This window comes from Trichosurus vulpecula, chromosome 6 (assembly GCF_011100635.1).
Source record: "Trichosurus vulpecula isolate mTriVul1 chromosome 6, mTriVul1.pri, whole genome shotgun sequence".
Taxonomy (NCBI): Eukaryota; Metazoa; Chordata; class Mammalia; order Diprotodontia; family Phalangeridae; genus Trichosurus; species Trichosurus vulpecula.
The window spans coordinates 262,791-283,995 of record NC_050578.1 but is presented as its reverse complement, the minus strand read 5'-3'; the positions used below and the strand labels follow the sequence as shown (position 1 = coordinate 283,995).

General features: G+C 52.6%; 1 protein-coding gene across 2 annotated transcripts in view; it reads left to right on the top strand.

The window, feature by feature from the left end:
- The window catches only part of DLC1 (DLC1 Rho GTPase activating protein), a 208,300-nt gene that overhangs the window by 160,804 nt on the left and 26,291 nt on the right, over positions 1–21,205 (top strand). For both annotated transcript variants that reach the window (XM_036764164.1, XM_036764166.1), the window contains 4 exons: positions 11,361–11,432; positions 12,220–12,301; positions 17,909–17,972; positions 19,280–20,652. In XM_036764164.1, the coding sequence (XP_036620059.1) occupies positions 11,361–11,432; positions 12,220–12,301; positions 17,909–17,972; positions 19,280–20,652 (1,591 nt within the window). The remainder of the gene's footprint in view (positions 1–11,360; positions 11,433–12,219; positions 12,302–17,908; positions 17,973–19,279; positions 20,653–21,205) is intronic.

The window sequence follows — 21,205 nt, the reverse complement described above, 5'->3', positions numbered from 1 at the left end:
CCCCATCTCTTTCCTCTCTTCCTCCCCCTTTCTTCCATCTCTCCTTCCCTCCAGCCCTCTTGTGTAAGCCCAAACCAAGTGACTTTGCCTCTGAGCCTGTTTCCCCTGAATTAGATGGGGGTGGGGAAGCGCTTGATCCCCATTACTTCAAAGCTCGCTCCCAGCCCGAAGCCTGGGCTTCCTCCCCGCTCTGGGAAGTTTTCTGGCCTGGGGCCTCCGGCGGGGCAGCTCAGTCCTCCCTGCCTGCCCTCCCAGGCAGCACCCCTTTCCCTCACCAGGACTTTGCTGCCTGGAGAACGGGCTCTTTGGGGCCAAGGAATCAATCTGGGGTCCTCCCTGGGCAGTTCTGAAGCCTGCGCCCCCGCCACCCCCATCCAGTTCCCGTTAGTTCAGCACCCACCCTTCTCTCCTGAATGAAGGGGGGGGTCTCTAAGCAGAGGTGAGGAAGGAACAGGACTTCAGCAAGCCCTTGGGCTCCCCCAAGTGTGTACTGTGAGAGACTCCCACCCTAAGCCCTGGGCAGCCTCTGGAACACCTGGGACTGACTGACAGGCCGCCGGGAGGGGTGGGCAGTAACAGCTGGACCAGGCCGGGCCACCAGATGAGCCAGGAGGAGGATTCCTGGGCATTTGAGGGTCACTTCAAAAACCACCCAAAGAGTCAGTGGCGACAGGGAGCCCATGACGGCTCTTCTCGTGGAGCAGTAGTCAAACCTTTGAAGTCTGCTGGGCTGCTGGCCTGCCTTCCTCCCTCAGGCTTTCCTTCTTCCTGAGGCCGGTTTGGTCCCGCCACTACCTTCATAGCTGGGGAGGGAAAGGGGAAGCCTTTAGTGGCTTTCCTCTCTCGCGTCTGCCTCCTGGGGTGCAGTTGTCTGCCACAGTTGTGGAGTCTGTAGCTGCTGGGGGCTGGGGCTGTTGGAGAGTGGGATTATTGGGGGCTGAGGCTGTTAGAGGCTGAAGATGTTGGGGGCTAAGGTTGTTGGGGGCTGGGGGTGTTGGAGGTAGGACTATTGGAGGCTGAGGCTGCCTAGGGCTAAGGCTGTTGGAGAGTGGGACTGTTGGGGGCTGGGACTGTTGGGGGCTGGGGTGGCTCCCTCCTGGAGCTCTTCTGAGCACCTCTCACACCCCACCTCCATTTCAGGGTATTGGGCTAGTTGGGGGGTGCCATGGATTGAAGGGGCTAGGATGTCATTGAAGCAGGCGCCTGTGGGGATAAGTGTGAGTGATGATGTGTGGGAGAATCCAGAGAGTCCTCCCACCTAAGGGAGAAGCTTCCACCTGCCAGGATCTGAACCTCAAATCCCACATTCTTCCCACTGCCCCATGTTGTCTCTAAGCCTAGACGTTGGCAATCCTGGGGGTCCTCTGTATTCTCTCTCCATCTCTTCACATTGTCCTTTCAGAAAGGAGCCAAATCTTGAAGAGCAGGGACAGCCCCTGTAGCAGAAGTGCATTCACAGGGGATTGTGACAAGGTCCATCATGAGAAAGTCCTGGACGACCAGGGCCAAGTGGGAAGGGCTTTCATTTCCTGGGATGATACAAGGGGCTTCAAAGAGGAGTGTCCAGGGCAGGGGATGGGCCTGGGATTCCCCTTGTGTGTCTGAGGATCCGTTGAGAGAAGCTGGAGTGTTTGGCTGCATATGAAGGGCTGTGATTTGGAGGAAGCCTTGGTCTGGGCAGGGGGGGAGAAGTTGCCTTTGTTTTCAGGAAGAACTTCCTAACCATGAGAGTAGTCCCAGTGTAGAAGGAGCTGCCTTGGAAGGTAGTGAGCTCCTCATCCTGGGACGTCTCCAAGCAGAGTCTGGATGACCAGGATGTTATAGTGGGGGATCCTTCTATGGATGGGTGGCACCAGAGGCCTCTGAGGTCCATCCCTTTTATACACATCTTTTGGCTCACTCAACTCGGTTTGTTTTTTACTGGGATGTGGACAATGCTCACGTATCCCAAAAGCATGGATATTTGAAGAAGAGGTGACCCTGAGGTTGTCCCAAGTCTCTCTGACCCTCAGTCTTCTCTGTAAAACAGGAGGTCTGGGTAGGCAGTGGAAGAGGCAGTGCCCTGTGCTGGGCTCTGAGTCTGAAATCCTGCCTTTGGCACTTGCTATTAAATGAGATAATTGTCTAATGCTTAGCTGAGGCTGTCTCTCCTTGGAGCTATATAAATGCTTATTCCCTCTCACCCCTAGCTGGGTCATGTCCTTTCTCTGGGACTCAGTTTCTTTAATTGCCAAAGGAGGCAGTTAGTGGCCGATGACCTCTGGGGTCCGTATTTATGTCCTTCTAGCTCTCAATCCTGGGAACCCTCTGGCTTTGCTGGGAGGGACCCTGTGGCCCAGTGGTGGGAGCAATGGTAACCAAGCTGCTCTCCAGCCCTTTGCATCTATGCGGCCTCCTTGGCGCCTCCCTGCTACTCTAGGAGGTGGGAGGCTGGCTACCTGGGGGTTTGCCCAGAGCCATCCAGCTAGTAAATAACTGGCAAGATTTGAACTCACGTTTCCCTGACTCCCAGTATCATGTCTTGTCCAATAGTTCTAGAACCTGGCCAGGCTCCTGACTCCTCTTTGTGAATTCCTGTGCCTGAGCCTAGGAGGTTCTGGGGAAGAGGCTCTGCAGGGAGGTTTGAGGAGAGGGAGGGTTTTGTTTTTAATAATAAAAACAATAATAATGACTTATAATAAAGGCTAGCATTGATACAGCACTTGAGGCTTTGCAAAGCAGTTTTCCGGTGTTACCTCATTCAGCAAACCATTTTTATCCAGAGCAGCACCCAAAGATAACTGGTTTAAGTTTAAGGAGCAGTAAAGACTCCTCCCCAGCCTGATGGGAAGGGAGAGGTCTCACCCCAACCCCTCCCCCCCTTCCCAGATTAACCAGGCCCCCCTGTGGCCAGTCTGAATGCCCAGGCCTTCTCACCCCAGTGTGAGGAGGCAGAGAAGGTCTCTGTGTTATGGCTCAGGCCAAAGGAAGATTGGGGGGATTATTGGGGAGGAGGAGGGTAACAGGAATAACATTTTCTCTAAAAAACAATACTATGTAGGGCCAAACTGTGTTTGTCCCAGGGAGCACCAGTTTGCTAGAATTCTTGGTCCCTTTATCTGTAGGGTACCAGGGTCATAGATTGGGAGCTAGAAGGGACCTCTAAGACTGTGAGTTCAACATATCCATTTTACAGATGAGACCAAGCCCAGACAGGTGAAGTGATGGCCCCAAACTCAGCTCTTCTAGTCTCCCATGTCCAACCCTCAACCCACTATAACACCCGACTGTCCCCAGGGCCAGGCTTACCCTTCCCTTCATTTTTCTAATGAAGAAGAATCCTGAGCATTTTGGACATTCTGTCCAGAGAGAAGCATGGCTTCCAAAGACTGGTTCTCTATCCAGTGTGCCTCACCCCTTCTCTGGGGAGCAAGACATTGGACTGACTCTATCCTTGGGCTGTGTGACCCCAGGCAATTCCCGTAATTGGCCCTACCTGAGATTAAATGACATCGCATTGGCAGAGTATTTTGCAAATCTTTAAGCATTCTGGGAAGGCTAGCTATCTAGTCTTACTCTGGTATTTCATTAACAATATTAATTCATTTTATACTTAATAACATTATTAGTCTGAATAGCCCCCACTCACTGGAGGAAGGTGCTTTCTCTTGCATAGGGAGAGTTGCTGGTGGCTGGATCCTGCCTGGGGGCTCTCTGCCTGGGACTGTCCCCTGAGTGCCCAGGAGTCTGTCCTGTGTCCCCTGGGTGCTCCAGGGAGCATCTTGCCCTGCTCCTGCTGAGTCCACTCTGTTTGGCTGGGGTCTCTGGCTTCTGGGATTTCAATCAGGTGGGTCCAGCTCTAGCATGGGGTGGGAAGAGAGAGAAGGTGGGGCTTGGACTTTTGCCCTGAGCTTCCCATGGGAGGATGGCCCCTCATTGTTTGTCCTGTTTGCTGGCTGAGCATCATTTCCTTTCTGAGGAATCTGCTAAGATAGTCAGGCTCTAGAATTAAGGCTGTGGGTTGAGGTTATCTGGGGAGACATCAGAGCCAGCCAGGTTTGGCTTCAGGGAATTGTTGTCACAGCCCTTCAGGTTACTTGGGGAGACTGAGACCCGCTCTCTCTTTATTTGGTGGGTGCTGTGAGCTGGCTGGTGGCCAAGTTTAAGCCAGTTTCCAATGTCCCAACACTTGTGCCCACTGCTGACCCTTTGATGCTTCGTCCCTGAAATCCCTGGGTGAAGGGTCATGACATAGTGAATGTAGCCAGAAGGGACTACTCAAGTCATCTGGTCTCTTGTCTTCATTTCACAGGTAAGGAAGCTGAACTTTCATGGAGGGGTAGGAATGTACCCAAGGGGAGCTTCAGGGGCAGGATTTCCATCCAAGTCATTCCCTTAGGCCCCTTTGGAGGCTGTTCCTTCTCACCAGGGCTCAGGGGAGACTCCCTAGACAGAGGATGTAGATGGGACATAAACTCTCCCCATCCATGGCCTGTACTTCCTGTCCACCTGGGTCCTGGAGGCAGGCGGTCCCCCAGAGGAAGGGACCTCAGCTCCCTGAGAGCAGTACCCAGTCTGTGAGGCTGCATGTGGGTCTTTGTGCATTTTGGGTGGAGGGCCTGTAAGGAAAGGTCCATTGCCATTGAGCCAGATCACTTAAAGAGGCTTCTTAGCTGGATTCTTTTCATGCATTTATTAAGTGCCCACTGTGTGCCAGGCACTGTGCTCAGGGAGGGAGAGACAAAGACAAAAATGAAATGAGGAGCTTGTTTCTGATTGGCAAGATATACGTGAAGACAGAGTAATAAATTAAAAATACACCCCAGTAGAGAGGGCCCTGGGCTTAGGAACACCAGGGTTCAAACCTTCCTCTAGACAGTGTGACCCAGGGCACATCACTGCCCCTCTCTGGGCCTCAGTTTATCCATCTGCAAAGCTATGGGCCTGGATGCCTGCCTTGGTGTCCTAGATCGAAGCTCTAGAGGGGAGGGCAGGTGTGACCTGGGGGTTAGGGAGAGGGTCCGGAATGGGATCTGCTTCCTATGATTGTCCTATGTTCTTTGGACTGCAAAGCTAAATCTTGAGCCAGAAGCATCCTCACTTACTTAGTACAGAGCCCAGCACATAGGAGACACTTGATAAATGCTTGTGGACTGCACATAGGGAATGGTGAGATCCCCGTTTCCCAGCACCACTTCATGGAGATTGAAGAACTTGGCCAAGGTGGCCTGGAGGTCAGGAAGAAGCTAAGGGTTTGGGCAGCAGGTTGGGACTGGTCCAAGGTCATTCACTGGATGAGAAGAGTCCAAGAATAGAAGGTAGCCAGTGGCCAGGCTTTCTTTATGCATGAATGGAGAAACCCTCCATAGGTACCACCATTCAGTGGCAATCAGCTGGGGCTGACTGGAGGAAAACTGAGGGTCCCGGAGATCACGGAAGGGGAGTCCCATCCACAGCCTCCCCCTCAGCTAGCTGGGAGGTGTCTCCCCCCTCAACTGCCCAGCTCTGGTAGCTGGGAGGGGTCACCCCCCTCAGCCAGGGTAGCTGGGAGGGATTGCCCCCTTCAGGTGTGCCAGACCCAGTAGCTGGGAGGAGTCTCCCCCATCAGGTCCGGCACTGGTAGCCCGGAGGTCACCTTGGCTTGCTTTCCTTCTCCCAAGTGGAAGGAGCAGACAGGAGGGGTGGTGAAGAAAAGCTCCCTTGAACTTGCCTCTGCCCCAAGCAGGGTTTATTTTTTGACAGGCAAGGTTGTACAGGATGACAGGCATTCCAGCAGGCAGGGTACACAGGGCGGCCAGAAATGCCTGAGGTCTGAGAGTCCTGGGCTTAGAAGACAGACTGACCCAGAGCGATTTCCCCTTTGAGGCTTCACCGGAGATTTTCTCATGACGCGTCCTTGGGGTCTCCAGGCTGAGAGATTAATAACAGGGAACATTTCTTTGTCGTGTTCAGGTTTTCAAAGCACTTTTCAGGTACTTTCTTTGATTTACTCCTCACAACTGCCCCGTGAAGTAACCCTATTTTGCAGATAAGGAAAGTGTCACTCACAGCCTTGGAGTGACTTACCCAGGGACATATATCTAGCAGGAATCTGAAGACGTCATTTGAATCTGGATCTTCCAGAACTCTCTCTACTAAAGGCCTAGCTGCTTGCCAACAGCCACAGTGATCATAGATGTCAGAGTCTGGATTCAAACCCAGATCTCATGAGTAAAGTTGGAAAGCAGGATTCTTCTGTCTGTCAGGCCATCTCTAGGCCTGCCTTCCTCATGGGAGAAGAAAACAATGTCATAGGATTGCAGGATCCCAGCCCTCAGGCTGGAAGAAACCTCTGGGTCACCTTGTCTGACCCCTTCTGTTTTAGAGAGAAGGAAGTGGAAGGAAGCCCAGAGAAGTGACCTACCCAGGGTCACATAACCCTTGAGTGACAAGTGGGGTTTGAGGCCCGGGCCCTTCCCTCTTCCTCATCACCGAGTTCAGTCAGGGGCAGAGACACAGCCATGACATCTGCATCTGCCACATGCACATAGGTTGGAGCACATCATTTACCTGCTCTAAACCTGACATGGTACCCAGTGGCCCCTAGGAGGAAGACACAATGACTCTTCGGGGCCAGCACCTCCCTCCCATTTGGCTTCAGTCTACCTCTTCAGCACTTCCGGGGCCTCAGGGGCTGATTGGGTAGCAGAAGCCCCACATGGCTCTGGGTTGTTTTCCCTGGCAGTGGCCCCAGGGAGCTGCTCCACCTTGTACCAGAGGAAGATAGCCCCTGCCCCTGGAGCAGGCCTGACCATCCACCAGGTCCCTTTGTTGAGCTCTGGGGTCCCTGCGGGGTCCTCCTGACCAGCCACTCCTGCTCTTCCCACATGTGACCCACCTGCCTGAATGATTTCAGCATTCTACTTAGCTCAGCTTTCAGAAGCCCCTCCCCTTCTCCTATACCCAGACTCTCCTGGACTAAGACCCTGCCACCTCCTAGGACTGACCGTGATTTCTTCTGTCTATCTGCCGCAAGGGTTTCTCTTTACTACAAGTAGCATGCTTCTGTCCTGGGAGTAACTCAGTACCCAGGCATGTTCATCCCCCTCCTCCACACAGGCTCCAAAAGATAAGGAACCCTCAGGCCATCCCAACAAACCAGGTCAGAAAGGTCTATAGAAAAATCTCTCAGAAAAATCCCAGAGTTCTCTGCCCATGCTGCTTCCCTGATTAAGAAACTTCCAATGACTCCCTAGCTCCCAGAAGACAAAATGTAAACACTGAAAGCCTCTCTGAGTTGGACCTTCAGAGCCATTCCCAATGTGGCTCCAGTGGGTTCTTCCAGGCTGATGACCCATTATTATTATTCCCTTTGAGCTGGAAGGAACTTTAGAGAGCATCGAGTCCAGCCCCCTCATTTAATTTTTTTTTCAATTAAAAATCTTTTTTTCTCTCTCTTTCACCCTGCCATTGAAAAAACAAAAACTTTTGTGACCAGTATGCCTAGTCAAACAATCACTCCCACGCTGGTGTATACCTGAGTGTGTCCCTGGCCCCCAGAAGGGAGAGGAGGTTTCCCCATCAGCTCTCTGGTGTCTTCCTTGAGACAGGTCCAGCTTCCCCTGAAGCAGATTAAAACAGAATTGGGAAGTATTTAACAAGATAAATAAAAATTGGTGGTTTTCTAAATAAATATACTGCCTGCAGGAGGCAATTTCTATTTGAGCCATCATTGCGCTGACCAGAGTTCTTGAGTCTTTCCATGTTGTTACTTTGTACAACATTCTCCTGGTTCTGCTCCCTTTGCTCTGTATCAGTTCAGATGGGTCTTCCCAGGATTTTCTGAAACCACCCCCCTCTTCATTTCTTATAGAGCAGTAGTGTGGTCCACCACAATCATGCACCACAACTTGGTCAGCCCTGCCTCAATTAATGGGCATCCCCTTATGTTCCCAATTCTGTGCCACCACAAAGAACTGCTAGAAATATTTTTGTATGTGTGAGTCTTTTTCTTCTTTCTTTGACCCTCTTTGGAGCATAGACCAAGAGTATTACTAAGTCAAAGGCTAAGCAGAGTGCAATAACTTAGGGAGCACAGCTCTAAATGGCCTTCTGGGGGTGGGGGGAACAATAGCACCTCCCTCCTAGGCTGTCACTGTGATCAAATAAGACAATATTTGTAGTGTTTAGCATTGGCACACAACAGGTGCTTAATAAATGCTGCTTCTTCCCAAAGAGCCTTCCCTTTTAATGAAGAAAAGAAAAAGTTCAGCCAGACTTAAAGCAGCATGTATAGGACCTGCCATTCCCTGTAGCATTCCACACCCACAGGCCCTCCCCTTTTCAAAGAGAAGGAAGTGTCTTCTGTCACTTGTTTGAGTCCTACCTTGGCTACTTTGGTGGGCTTAGTTACAGTATCTGCTGGCTTGGCTTTGCATCTGTTCATTTTAGCTTTTTCATACTTCTTGGTTGTTACTGTTCAGTTGTTTTGGTCTTGTCCAGCCCAGCCGTGGATATATGGGCATATTGCCACAAAAATCCTGGATGAATGGAAGACCCAGAGATGAGGAGACATTGACATAGAGTAATTTTTACAAAATAGAGAATCCCAACTTCTTACCTCTAGTTTCCTTTTTCTCCTGAAGTCTTGAGTTCTAGGTCTTTAGGGAGAGAAGGGGATTGTTTTGGTCTAAGCTCCCAGCAGCTTCCTCAGCTCAGCCCAGTGACTGGCACTAATGTTTAGTGTGAACAGTGGTGATTAATAAGTAGAATGGAATGGGCCCTGCAGAAATGAGTGGTTCAACCATCAGTCCCAGTGAGGCGCCTTCAGACTCCCTCTGATGGGAGGGTTGGGACAATGGCAGAGGATAGAGGAGTGTCATCCAGACACTGCTGATGGGCAGTTCTGTCCTGGTGCCCCTAGGAACCCAGAGTCCTTTGGAGGTTAAAACCCCTCCATCTCCCCAGCATTAATTTCTAGAAAGGTCAAGGAATGGGAAGATGTGTAGGACAGAGCCCTGGATGGAGAATGGGAGACCTTGGCTCAGTCACTTTCAGGCTATGGGCCTTGGGCCCAGCCTTCTCCTCCCCTCTGGGTCTGTTTTCTGCTCTGTAAACTGGACTCCATGGTCTCTGGTTCCTTAGAGCTGTACCTAGGACTCACGAGTCATAAGATTGGAGCTCGGAGTCTGCCTCAGGGCCCTGAGAGGGAGGTAGACCTCCCCCTTGTGCGCTGGGGGCTGAAGCCCCTATGACAGGCTGGGCTCAGGCCCATGCAACTTTGGGAATGGGGTAACTAAGAAGCAGCAGCAGCACTTAGAAGATTTTACTGATGGTGGGTCAGGAGCAAGTGTGACCAAAGGGGATCTTAGTTAGCTTGGAGAGGAGAAACAGGTGAGGAAGGCCTCACTGCTCAGGTGAGGTCATCCTTGATTCCCAGAGCTTCCAGGGCCTTTGGAAGAGCCTAAAGAACCTTGGAACAACCCCAAGCTTGTCCTCACTTCTCCCATTCCTGCCTTTGTCTTCCTGGAGGATGTCCTCAGAGGGTTCTAATCAGGAGGCCATCCTCCGGGTCATTTTGTATCTCCCACTGTCACCCCAGGAGCCATCTCCTCATCTGAGCCAAAGGGTCCTGGCTGAGGTCCTCAGATGGGCTGAGGAATTTCTTCTGTATCTGTCACCTTTGGGTGATAGAATGAACCAGTGCCTACGCCCACCTTGGGGAATCCTTCCCATTCTGGTGCTCTCTCTGGCCTGATTAAATGCTGTGTTATCCTCAGTGTTTATCCTAGTTTCTTGAATATATTGAGTGATTGTTGAATGAATGAATGAACAAATGATTGAGTGGACATGATAGGAGCAGGTTTTCCCAGGGTGCTCTCTGTAGGCCTTAGGAGCTGGCCAGGGCCTGGTGATGAGTAGAACAGAACACTGATGGGTGCTGGAAATGGATTTTGCTTCTGGTGACTGTGTTGGGGGTGGGGGCTGGGGAATAGGTCAGAGTGCTGAGGCTATCCTCTCCTGGCACCATTTTATCATGACATTCAGCTAAGAGATGGTGCCAGTGGCCTCTGGGCCTGCACAAAAGGGTCCCCTGTTCTTTACCTAATTGTGCAGGGCTGCTTGGGGGTGAACAGACCAGCAAATAAAGCTGTTTCCAATAAAAATTTCCTGTTTCCTCCTTAACACATTTGCGTACTGTTTGCTTGAGGAAAGCCAAGAATAAAGGCTTCATTGTGCCCGCATTGTATTTTTAGAATCCAAAGGCATTTTTCTGTCCTTTGGAGAATGGCTCCCAACATGAGCCTCTTCCCGTGTTTGCTGTCCACACCCACACCTCCAGAGCCCAGGAGGATCTGTGGGCTTCTGGGGCCAAGCAAGCCTCGGATGGGGCCTGGGGAAAGCTGGGAACTAACCAAATTCACATCAGACCTGAGCTTCTGTCTGAGAGATAATCGTGTGGTGCCAAGTTAGGGCAAAGGCTCTGCTTCTTCACTTGAGGATGCCTCATTTCCCCATTACAAGCACAGGCCTTTACAAAAATCGGTGTTCGGCATTGTCAGTTTACTGGGGAGCTGGTTTTAAATTGAATTAAATGAACTGAAAACTACCCAGAAGTGCTGAGCCCTGGGATAAATCCTGGGGGCACCAACAGAAACAAGGGAGCTAGCCTTGCTCTCTAAGCACCCACCCTTTAATTGGGAAAGATACCATTTAAAAAAAGGATAGTTGTAGGACAGATGGGGAGGCCTGGAGGTCCCAAGCCATATGGCAAGGCCCAAGAGCCCCATGTGGCCTCAGTGAGGTGGAGGACAGTGATAGGAGAAACCGGATCTAGAGGCAGGGTGGACAGCACAGCCTAGGGCACCCCAGGGGGTAGCACAGCCTGATGGTCCCTTCATGCCTAACTCTAACCCCCCTATAACTACAACTGTAACTATATATATGAGATGATGTGTGGGAAACCTGAGGTCTTACTCTGTGGTCATGCTGGGTTTGAGCCTCTATGGCTGCTGGCTCTGTCCCTTCACCCCACAAATACGCTGAAGTCTGCCCAGGCTGAAAATCCTTCTCCTGGCCCTTTGCACTTTGTCCTCAACTCTCTTCTCTCCCCTCCCCTTGATGGCTAGGCCTATGGAAAAGTCATCTATGCATTGGCCTGTTTCCCAACAGCTGGGTCTCTGCCCTCAGCCAGCCCCTCATTGTGATCCGGGCATGCTGCTGATAACCTCAGTGCCAGGCCAGTGGTCTGCTCTCCTCTGGATCTTCTTCCCAGTATTGATGCATACTTGAGAAAGGTCCCCTTTCCCCCCAGACTAGATCACTCTTCCTCTGTCTCCTTGAGTGCTCCAGGTGGATGTGCCCCCAGGGCTAACCAGGTTCTTGTCTCTGTTCTTCTCCAGAAATCGAGGCCAAAGAAGCTTGTGACTGGCTGCGGGCAGCCGGCTTCCCTCAGTACGCCCAGCTGTATGAAGGTGAGTGGGGAGAGGGTGCAGGACTTCAGGCAGCAAAGCACCATCACTTTTCTCCTCATCAAAAAGAATCTGAGAGGCCACCTGTTCTGGTGGATGGAGAGCTGGCCTCCAGGCCAGGAACAATTGGGTTCTGTGCCTTGCTCTGACATCTTGGCTGTTGGGGAGCTGTTGTGACTTCCCCTGCACCTGGTGACTTTCCAGCTCACCTTTTTACAGTGAAACCCATGGGCTTAAAATAGGCCCTTCACCCTGCCCCCCCCCCCCCCACTCCCACCCCACCTGGTCCTGCTGCCTGCCACTGGATGAAAGTCAGCCCTTTTCCTCTGGTCATTCCTTGTGGTCTGATCTCTTTTCTTTTTGTCCTCGGGTGAACAAAGGCACACATTGTGCCTTCTCTCTCTGTCTCTCTCTGTCTGTCTCTCTCTCTGTCTGTCTGTCTCTGTCTCTGTCTCTGTCTCTCTCTCTCTCACACACACACACACACACACACACACACACACTCTCTCTCTCTCTCTCTCTCTCTCTCTCTCTTCTCTCTCTCTCTCTCACTCCCTCCTCTCTCTCTCTCTCACACGCACTGCACTCCCTCCCCCAACGGCTCCCGCTCTCCAGTGTGACTTAGACTTCACTGTCTCTGGGGAATGTCTGCTCCCAGAAGGCTCCAGGCCTGACCTGAATGGTCTCTCAGGAAGATGCTGCTGCAGCAGCCTCAGTGGTCTCTAGCCTGGTGGGCCCTCCCAGCATGTGCTGGCTGCTTTCACAAGGGCTTGTCTCTTGTCCTCCACAGATCTCTTGTTTCCCATTGACATCACGCTGGTCAAGAGAGAGCATGACTTCTTGGACCGAGACTCCATCGAGGCTTTGTACAGGTAAGTGGGAGCCCTGGTAGACTTCCCCCTTCTGAGAGAGGCAGGAGTGGGTGGGGGCTAGCGTGTGTTTTCCTGCAAAGACTTGGTCCTCTCAGGCTGCCCCCAGAGCTGCACAGCTACTCATTTGTACCAATCCCAGGCTGTTTTCTGCCCAGCATCTGCCCGATGACTTCCAGGGGCCAGAAGTGCCTCTCCCTCCCAAACCAAGGACTTGTGCAGAGGTTGCCTGGATGTGCTCACACCTGTTTTAAAACTTGAATTGATTCTGTGCCTCAGAGCAAGGGGCCGCTTACCTGAAAAGGGTTGAAGTTAGAGCATTTCCTTAGTTCCATTAATTGGGCATAGGGTGGGCTGGGGAGTGGGATGCCCCTCTTAAAAAGGCTTGATGTTCCATGCCTGAGGGGTCCTGGGGCAGGGAGGAAAGAACTCTGGAAATGGCAACTAGATCTGGGTGAGTCCCAATTGTGAGGTCCAATGGGAGGATTAGCTCTGGAGTCCAAGGCGGTGTCCTGCCTCTGGACCCAGGAAAGGCCCTTTCCCTCCTTGAAACTCAGTTTCTTCACATGTAAGATGAGGGAGTTGGAGCCCAGGACCTCTGAAGTCAGCTTTACAGCTAGGGTCTTATGGCCTCCAGAATGAGAATTCTTGGGAGGAAAGCAGAAGTGGGATAGAGAGGCAGTGAAAACATGCCCCCTTCCCCCTCCCCCAATCAATATTCAGCCGTGGCCAGGTTCTCCCCACAACGTGCAGCGTGACGAGCCTTCCCAGGAGCCCCATGTACCAGGTACCAGGGCCCTGGAGGAAGTGGCCATTGGTTTATAGGACTGATGGCTTCCTGCCCCAGAACGTCAGAAGGGCCAGGCACTGGAGACAGAGACTTGGCCTCTCTGAGCCGAGGCTTCCACAGACATCAGGCATACCAGGGAGGCTGAGGAAGAGCCATCTGGGCCATGGCTCTGCTCTGAGGCCTGTTGTGTAGGCCTTGGGGGTCATGTTTACTCTTCCCAAATTCCGTACATCATGGGGCCTCTTCCAACAGCTCATTGATCATTACACAAGCAGGATTATGGTACAGTGGAGAGCCCATGGCAGGGGAGGCAGTGTAGTGTAGTGGGTAGAAGTCACAAAGATCTATGTTCAAATCCTGCTGGAACCACTTCCTAGCTATGTGACTTTGGGCAAGTCCTTTACTCTGCCTCCAGGATTGGCTATGTCCTCTCTAAAGCACCATGACCCAGTCCAATGGCCTTTGTCCGGCTTCATTCTCCTTGACCTCTCTGCAGCCTTTCACCTGGTCAGCATGCTCTTCCTCCAGGAACTGTCCCAGTGGATGTCTCAAAGACATCTCAAACACTCTGTGTCCAAAGCCAGACCCTTCTCCCTTCATCTGAGGTTGCCTACTCCCATGTTCTCTCCATGACTGGCTGTGCATGCGCTGGAGCTGCCAGGGTACCGAGGGCACAGTGGCCGGGTGCCTCTGAGCACCCCCCTTCCCCCTCCCCCCCCCAGTTTAGCTCAGATGCCTTGGACAATGGCCTTATTTTCCTTTCAGCATGCCCTTTCCATTGTATATCATGGGGCTTTTCCTGCCCACTGAATTTGGGTGGGCTGAGAAGTGGTGCCTTCATGCGGGCATCTCAGGGGAAGGGACAGCTGGGGCCTTCCTGATACCCCCTAACTCTAGTGCTGTCAAGCTCCTGATGATTTCAGGTTTCTTTTGCCCACCTTGTTGCTGGCTGCTGTCTCCCCATCAGCCTGTGAGCCCTCCTTAGGGGCAGACACTGTCTCTTGTCTGTCTTTGTATCCTCAGATCTTAGCCTTTAACAAATGCTTGTTGACTGACTGACAGCTGGCTGCCAGTCAGTCATGAAGGGCTGGGTCTAATAACAGAATTGAATAGGGAGAAATATGGAACTGCTCTTAGGACCGAAAAAATCTGCTCTGTGCACGTTCAGGAAGCAGGAGGTGCATCCTTACCAAAAAGGACTGGGGCTTGTAGTACGTGGCCAGGTCCTGCTAAGCCAACCATGCCACATGCCTATGAGCAGAGTGGTTAGAAGCCCAGATTTGGAGTCTGGGAGAGCCAGGGCTCCTGTCCTGCTCTGTCACTTGTCATTTCTGTGACCTTGGCCAAAGGATGTAACTGCTCTCAGCCTCAGCCTCCTCATCTGTAAACGGGATAGTCTGGGGCCCCTGGCAGTGCCCCAAATGTGTCATGGTCGGGGCTTGAACCCATTAGGGAGTTCTAGCCTGGCCTTAGCAGCAGGAGAACCCAGGCAGCACCTGTTTTTTCATTAGCAACACCTGTTTTGTAGAATCATCCTAGGAAGTGTTCCCCCGATGGGTTCCGAGAGGTGACTTAGCTAGCTGGAGCCACAGGGCTTGGGCAGAACCCAAGACAAGGCCAGCTCTTCAGACCACGATGCCAGAAACCTTTATTGGTAGGCGGTTAGGGTGAGGGAGTTTGCAGTGAGGAAATCCCTTTACCAACATAGATTGGCTTTCTGATAGTCGACGGTCTTGCAGAGTTGCCAGGGGCATTGACTTTCCCAGGATCACACATTGAAAATGGGCCAAAGTTGTCGTTCTGATGCTGAAGCCAGCTCCCTTTCCACATGGATGTGGCCCTTTTCACCCTCTAGATCACATATGTCCTATTTTTTAAAAATTAGGGCTTCTGGGAAGTTAGCATAAACCCCTCAAATTGTGGGGCTTTGTTTTAATTGGGCTAGCTGTCGGAGACAGAGAAGGGCTAGCTTTGGAAGAGGTTTTAGGTGTCTTCTTGGAGGAAGCCAAACAATTTGGGGTCATTGAAAGTTCTGCCTTTAAATTTTTCTCCCAAGTCCTTTTTTATATTTGAAGTGAGCAGAGGTGTTGTTCTCCTTTCTCTGGGCCAGTTATCCAATTTCTGGGGCCTTGGGCCTCTTCACTTTCCCAGAATCTTGGAGCCTTCTTTTATTCAACCAGCCTCAGCTTTCCCCATGGAAAATGAGGGTATTGGAACAAAGCCCCTCCCATCACCCTCTCATAGGACCCTCCTCTACCCCCTTACATGCACACTGTCCCTTATTAAAAAAAAGAAAGAAAAAAGAAAGGGAGGGGAGAGAGACAGGTAATTAAAATTCACCAAGTTGTAGGCACCTCACCTCTATAAAGAAATAATCCCTGATTTGATTCTATTTTTTTGTTTGTTTGTTTTTTGGGGGAAGGGCAGGACAATTGGGGTTAAGTGACTTGCCCAAGGTCACACAGCTAGTATATGTGTCAAGTATCTGAGGCTGCATTTGAACTCAGGTCCTCCTGACTCCAGGGCCGGTGCTCTATTCCCTGTGCCAGCTAGCTGCCCCTGATTCTATTTTTTAATGGTGTGACTTAATATTTTCATTGTTTTGAGCTTATTGTGAAATGTGGTACAAGTTGTTGGTCTAAACCTAACTTCTGCCAAAAGGCTTTCCCCCTTGAAATCTTCAGCCATCGCAGACAATGACAAGTCTCCTACAAGTAAGTAGGTTCTCAGGTTTAGCCGCCACCGAGTTGAGTGGGGTAGTTCATGATTCTCTCATTCTTAGCTGTTTCATTTCTTAACCAGCGCCAAGTCATTTCAGGAGTGGCTCATCAGAGCACCTTGGAGGCATAGAGATTGAATGGTGGCACGGAACTCTGCAGGAAGCCTGAGGTCGGGGGAAGGGACACTCACCCTCCAGGCCGGCCTTGCACTCCAGGCTTGGCCAATGAAATGAAGCCCAATACTGTTGTTGGTGTTCTAGAATTTGACTTGAGGAGGCCCAAAGCAAGCACCTCTGGGCCCCCTGGCAATTCCCATAAATGATTTCAGCAAGGCCAGGATTGCTACCTGGCTTTCCTAGGAGAAATCCTCTTTTCTCTTGTTTACATCTCCTCTCTCCATTCCCTATGTTCCCCTCCCCTCCCCTTCACTCCCTCCCTTTTTCTAAAGAAGATTTCTTTATGGAGCACACTCTGGGTTATCTACCACTGCCTGGGGCTGTCTTCTATAAACAGGATGTTGGCCTGGGGAGCCTTTAATCTGTGCAGGGCCAGGAAGGCTTATCAGTCAGGCCCTGAAACATCAAAAGGAGGCCCATGACCTGCCTGCAGCCTAACCCAGGTATTCTTGTGCACATTAACAGCCCCCTCTGATAAATAATGGCCAGGCCACAACAGGCGAGATGACAGAAAGCCGGCCCCTAGAAGGCCAAGAGGCCCGGACGGGGGCTGCCCAAAGAGGTGCATCCAATTCTCATTGAGGACCCACACAAGTAGGGGTCATCTGGAAGCCATTAGAGGGAAGCAGGGCCTGCAGGCCCACATCATTAAAGGGGTGCCATGCCATTTTAGCCAGGACATTTTCCGAGTTCACTCATTAAAGCCCCCATTACTCCATTACATTCCATGGGCTTTTATTTGGGGATTTTGTGTTCAAGAAAATTAACATTGGCCCCCAAAGTCAGGCTGGCTTGGCTTTGGGAACCAGAAGGAGAAACTGGGGGACCCAAGGGACCTAGAGTCTCTCTACAACAGAGAAATCTGAAAGCATCCTTTAAAAGAAAGTCTGTCAAACTTTGAATACATGCAGTCACAAAACCCACTTATGAATTTATTGGTTACAAGTAGGACCTGGAGTCACAGCCTTCCAGGCATTTCCCAAAATAACACAAGAATGTTGGGGAGCTGGCTCTCTTTGCCCTGTTGAAATGCTCACCCACCTGCATGGACCTCATATCACCTTCCCCCTGAAAGGTGCCCACTCATTGAACAGGCTCCCACACTGGGAGTGGGATGCCTCATGTGGGGCATCTCTGAGGCCCACTATGCCTGGTGGTGGCTCTCTCCCAAGGGCTGTCCATGCATTTCCATTCCTCCTGTCTTCTTGGGTGGGCTTTTGGAACATGGGGTGGAGGAAGGGAGGGGCACACCACACCCCTCAGTTTCCCAACTGCTTTAAGCCCATAAGCCAGCGGGATGTGCAGCTACATTAACCTTCCAAAACAGATTTGTTCCAGGGTCACCAGGCTCCCAAAATGGGAAGTGGGTAGGGCCTTATAGACCAGTCCCACTGTGGTATAGAGAGTGGCAGGCCATAGTGGGTAAGGAGACTTACCTGTAGAGCTGTTTGTGGCCATTTGTCAATGAGTGGATGAAAAACCACAGATAAGCACTTTTCAGGTGCCAAGTACTATGCCAAACACCAAGGACACAAACAAAAAACCAAATAGCCCCTGACTCAAGGAGCTTATGTTCTAAGACCCCAGGATCTGCCGGGCAAGCTGGCCAAGAGGTGGCCACTCTGTGGCTTCGTCTCTACTGATTCAGCCTTCTCTTTCCGATGCGGAGCCAGCTGAGAGGGAGGGCAGGGGTGCTTGGGTGGTACCCACTCTGATGGTGACTTTGGCATCCCCTGGGCCAAAGGCAGCCCTTTCGTGGTAGAGCCTGGGATCCACGTTTCTTTTCACTGGAGGTGACCAAATCTCCTTGTCGAGGAGCACAGAGAGGCACAAGGCACAGGGCATCCCTGGCCACTGCCTTGGGGTTGGTGGAAGCCCCTGGCCACTGCCTCGGGGTTGTCTGAGCATGCTTATGTCTTTGCAGGCGCCTGAACACTTTAAATAAGTGTGCAGTAATGAAGCTGGAGATCAGCCCCCACAGGAAGCGGGTAAGGATGGCAATGGTCCTGGGGGCACCTATGTTTGACCACAGCAGCTCAGTGCTGCCACAGTGGCCCAGTGGTCTGGTGTCCTAGCAGGCTGGTGTCCCAAGATTTCTAGGGGGTAAAGGCAGGGCACTCACAGGGGCAGGATGCCCTCTGCTCTGGATGGCTAGCAGTAATAGCCTGGCCTTCTTCCATCCACGAGTACCGAGGGAGGCTGGATAATGTGCAAGGTACAAACGTCATGCCTGGAGAGACTCGGCTATCCTAGCCAGGCCAAGAGTGGTCCCCAATGCTGCTGGAACCCTAGCTGCAGAGGCAGAGAGCCTAGCACCTACCCAGCACTGCCACTTACTGTCTGGGGAAGAACCTCGTGGGCCTTGCTGTCCTTATCTGTCAGCCAAGGACTAAGCCAGTGGCCTCTGAGGCCTCTCCCAGCCCTGAGGCTCAGTTTGCTGATCTGTAAAATGATTAGGTTGTACCAGCCAGCCTCTAAGGTTCCTCTCAGCACTAAGTCTGGGAGCCCAGGATGGACTTGGGGTTGTCTTTTCAAGTTTGGAAAGGGAGAGGTAGTTTATGAGGCAGAGGAGAGAGCAGGGCAGCCCCTGGTACAAGAGACATTCTCCCTTCCCCCAAGGGCATGCTCCTCTTGGGAGCAGGTTTTTCAGGAGTGATCCTGGATGTCCTGCCCTGCCCCCTTGGTCACCTCCTTCTAAGAGTGTGTGAGGCTGCAGAAAAGGTGACCAGGAGGCTCTCCAGGGGTCAGCCTCTGTTCCCTCTGCTGAGGAAGGGGAGCCAGTGCCTCTGGGTCTCAGAAGATAGACCTAGGGGAGCTGGCCCAAGCCCTGTACACAGACCGCCTCCACTCAGTGATGGTGTGGACATCAGGACAGCCAGGCATGCTGGGCTGCTTTAAGGCAGGGGCTTCCCAGCCAGCATGGTGGCATTTCCAATGCTCTCATTCCTCAGGCCTGCTACTGAGGAAGGAGAGGGAAAAGCCCTCACTGTTGGAGCCCAGAAACATTAAACCTGAGTTGTGATGGGCTGCACTGGGCATGGCGTGATAGCCCAGGGGCAGCATCAAGAGATCATGGTTCAGAGGGTCTAGAGGAGACTTCCCCTGCCCCCATATTCACTCTCTCTCTCTCCCCCCCCCACCTCTCCCTACCCCCCCCAACCCCCTCAAGCTTGTTCCCTAGGATTGTGAAGACCCTTTCCCATTTGGTGTTTTGCTTGTCTGCATCTTACTCCCTGTCTCCTAACAGGTCTTGGTGGCTGTGGCATGTGACTTACCCCTTTTTCTTTCTTTCCAGAGCGAGGACTCGGATGAGGATGAGCCATGTGCCATCAGCGGCAAGTGGACTTTCCAGAGGGACAGCAAGAGGTGGTCCAGGATGGATGAGCTTGATGTCTTCCCTCCGATGCCCGGCCTGGCTGCCAGGGCACCAGGGAACCAGGCCCTTGCCAGTACCACTAGTCGAGAAAGCCTACTGACTGACCTGAGTGAGGGCCAGGAGTTGGCCTCTATCCAAAGCATCAGCAGCTCTAGCAGCCTCCCAATTGAGCCTGGTATGCCCCGGGCAAACTCTGTGGTGAGTGTCTGCTCCTCGGGCCCCCGGGAGGATGGTTCCCGGCCATCCCCCACAGAGCTGCCAAGCATCAGCACCAAAGCCCAGGGGCAGCCAGCCAAGGCCAAGCCAAGAGGCCTGCTCAAAAGGATGGAGAGTCTGAAGCTACGGCGTTCCCACACTAGCAGACCCAAGGCAGCCCCACCCAAGCTGGGCCTGGTCATCAGCGGCCCCATCCTGCAGGAGGGGGCAGGCCAGGAAAAGCTGAGGCATATGCATTGTGTGGAGATCTCCAGCCTGGGCAGCGGCCACTTCAGCGTCCCAGGCGTCCACAAAAGAAGCGTCTCCAACTCCACCCAGACCAGCAGCGGCAGCAGCAGCAGCAGCCAGTCGGAGAGCAGCAGCACTGTCAGCACCCCCAGCCCCGTGACCCGGACCCGCAGTCTCAGCACCTGCAAGAAGAGGGGCGGCATGTACCTGGAAGGCTTCGACCCCTTTGACCAAGCAGGCTTCGACAGCGTCCTTGAGCAGAACCGCAGGAACCGTGACAGCTGCCCAGAGGACACAGTATTCTACATTCCTGAGGACCATAAGCCGGGCACCTTCCCCAAGGCCCTCTCCAATGGCCGCTTCCCTCCCCCGGGCAGCGAAGGCTCTGCCACCAACTGGAGGGCAGGGAGCTTCCACGGCCACGGCCGAGAGGGTGCCAAGGGGCCACGGCGGCGCAACTCCTCCTGCTCCATGAGCAGCCGCCTCAGTGTCTATGACAACGTGCCCGGCTCCAACCTGTACTCCAGCTCCGGGGACCTGGCTGACCTGGAGCAGGACGACATCTTCCCCGAGCTGGATGATATCTTATACCACGTGAAAGGGATGCAGAGGATCGTCAACCAGTGGTCAGAGAAGTTCTCTGACGAAGGGGACTCTGATTCTGCACTGGACTCGGTCTCCCCCTGCCCATCTTCTCCAAAGCAGATCCACCTTGAGGGCGACAATGACCGCACCTCACCCAGTGACCTAGACAGTGTGGGGAACTCTCTGAACGAGCCCGAGGAGCCCTCAGACATCCAGGAGAGGAGGGACTCTGGCGTGGGCGCATCCCTGACCCGATCCAACAGGTGAGAAGACTGCCCTCCCCCATGTAGGGAGGCCTCTGGTCTCTTACCAGACATGGGCAGGAAGAGAGTCAGAGAAATCAGTACCTAGCCCCTGATGTTTTCTTCTGAGAGTAAGGAACAGAATAGAAGAGATTGGACCCAAAGTCTTGTCCCAGACATTGATGTGCTGTATGGCCTGGGCCAGTTGGCCTCTCTGCCTCAGTTTCCCCATATGTCATTGAGGGGATGGGTGTGATGGTCCCTTCCAGCTCCCAACCTTGGATCCTGCCATTCAGTACCCAAGAAGGCACCAGGCCTGTAAATCCCAACCTCACCTGGGATGGGCTCTGTCACCCAGATGCTCTCTCACTGAGCCTTCCTCTGCCTGAGTCCCTGGGGTCACACTCAGAGAAGCAGAATTCTGGCCTTTCCCCGAAGAGGGCCTAGAGCTGAGCCTCTCTGTGCTGGGCTCAGACACACCCCAGGTGCCCAGGGTGAGTAAGCCTATGAAGCTCAGGCTCCTTGGCAGAGGTGTGAGAAGCCCAGGGCCCCTCTGCACTCGTCCACAAGGAGA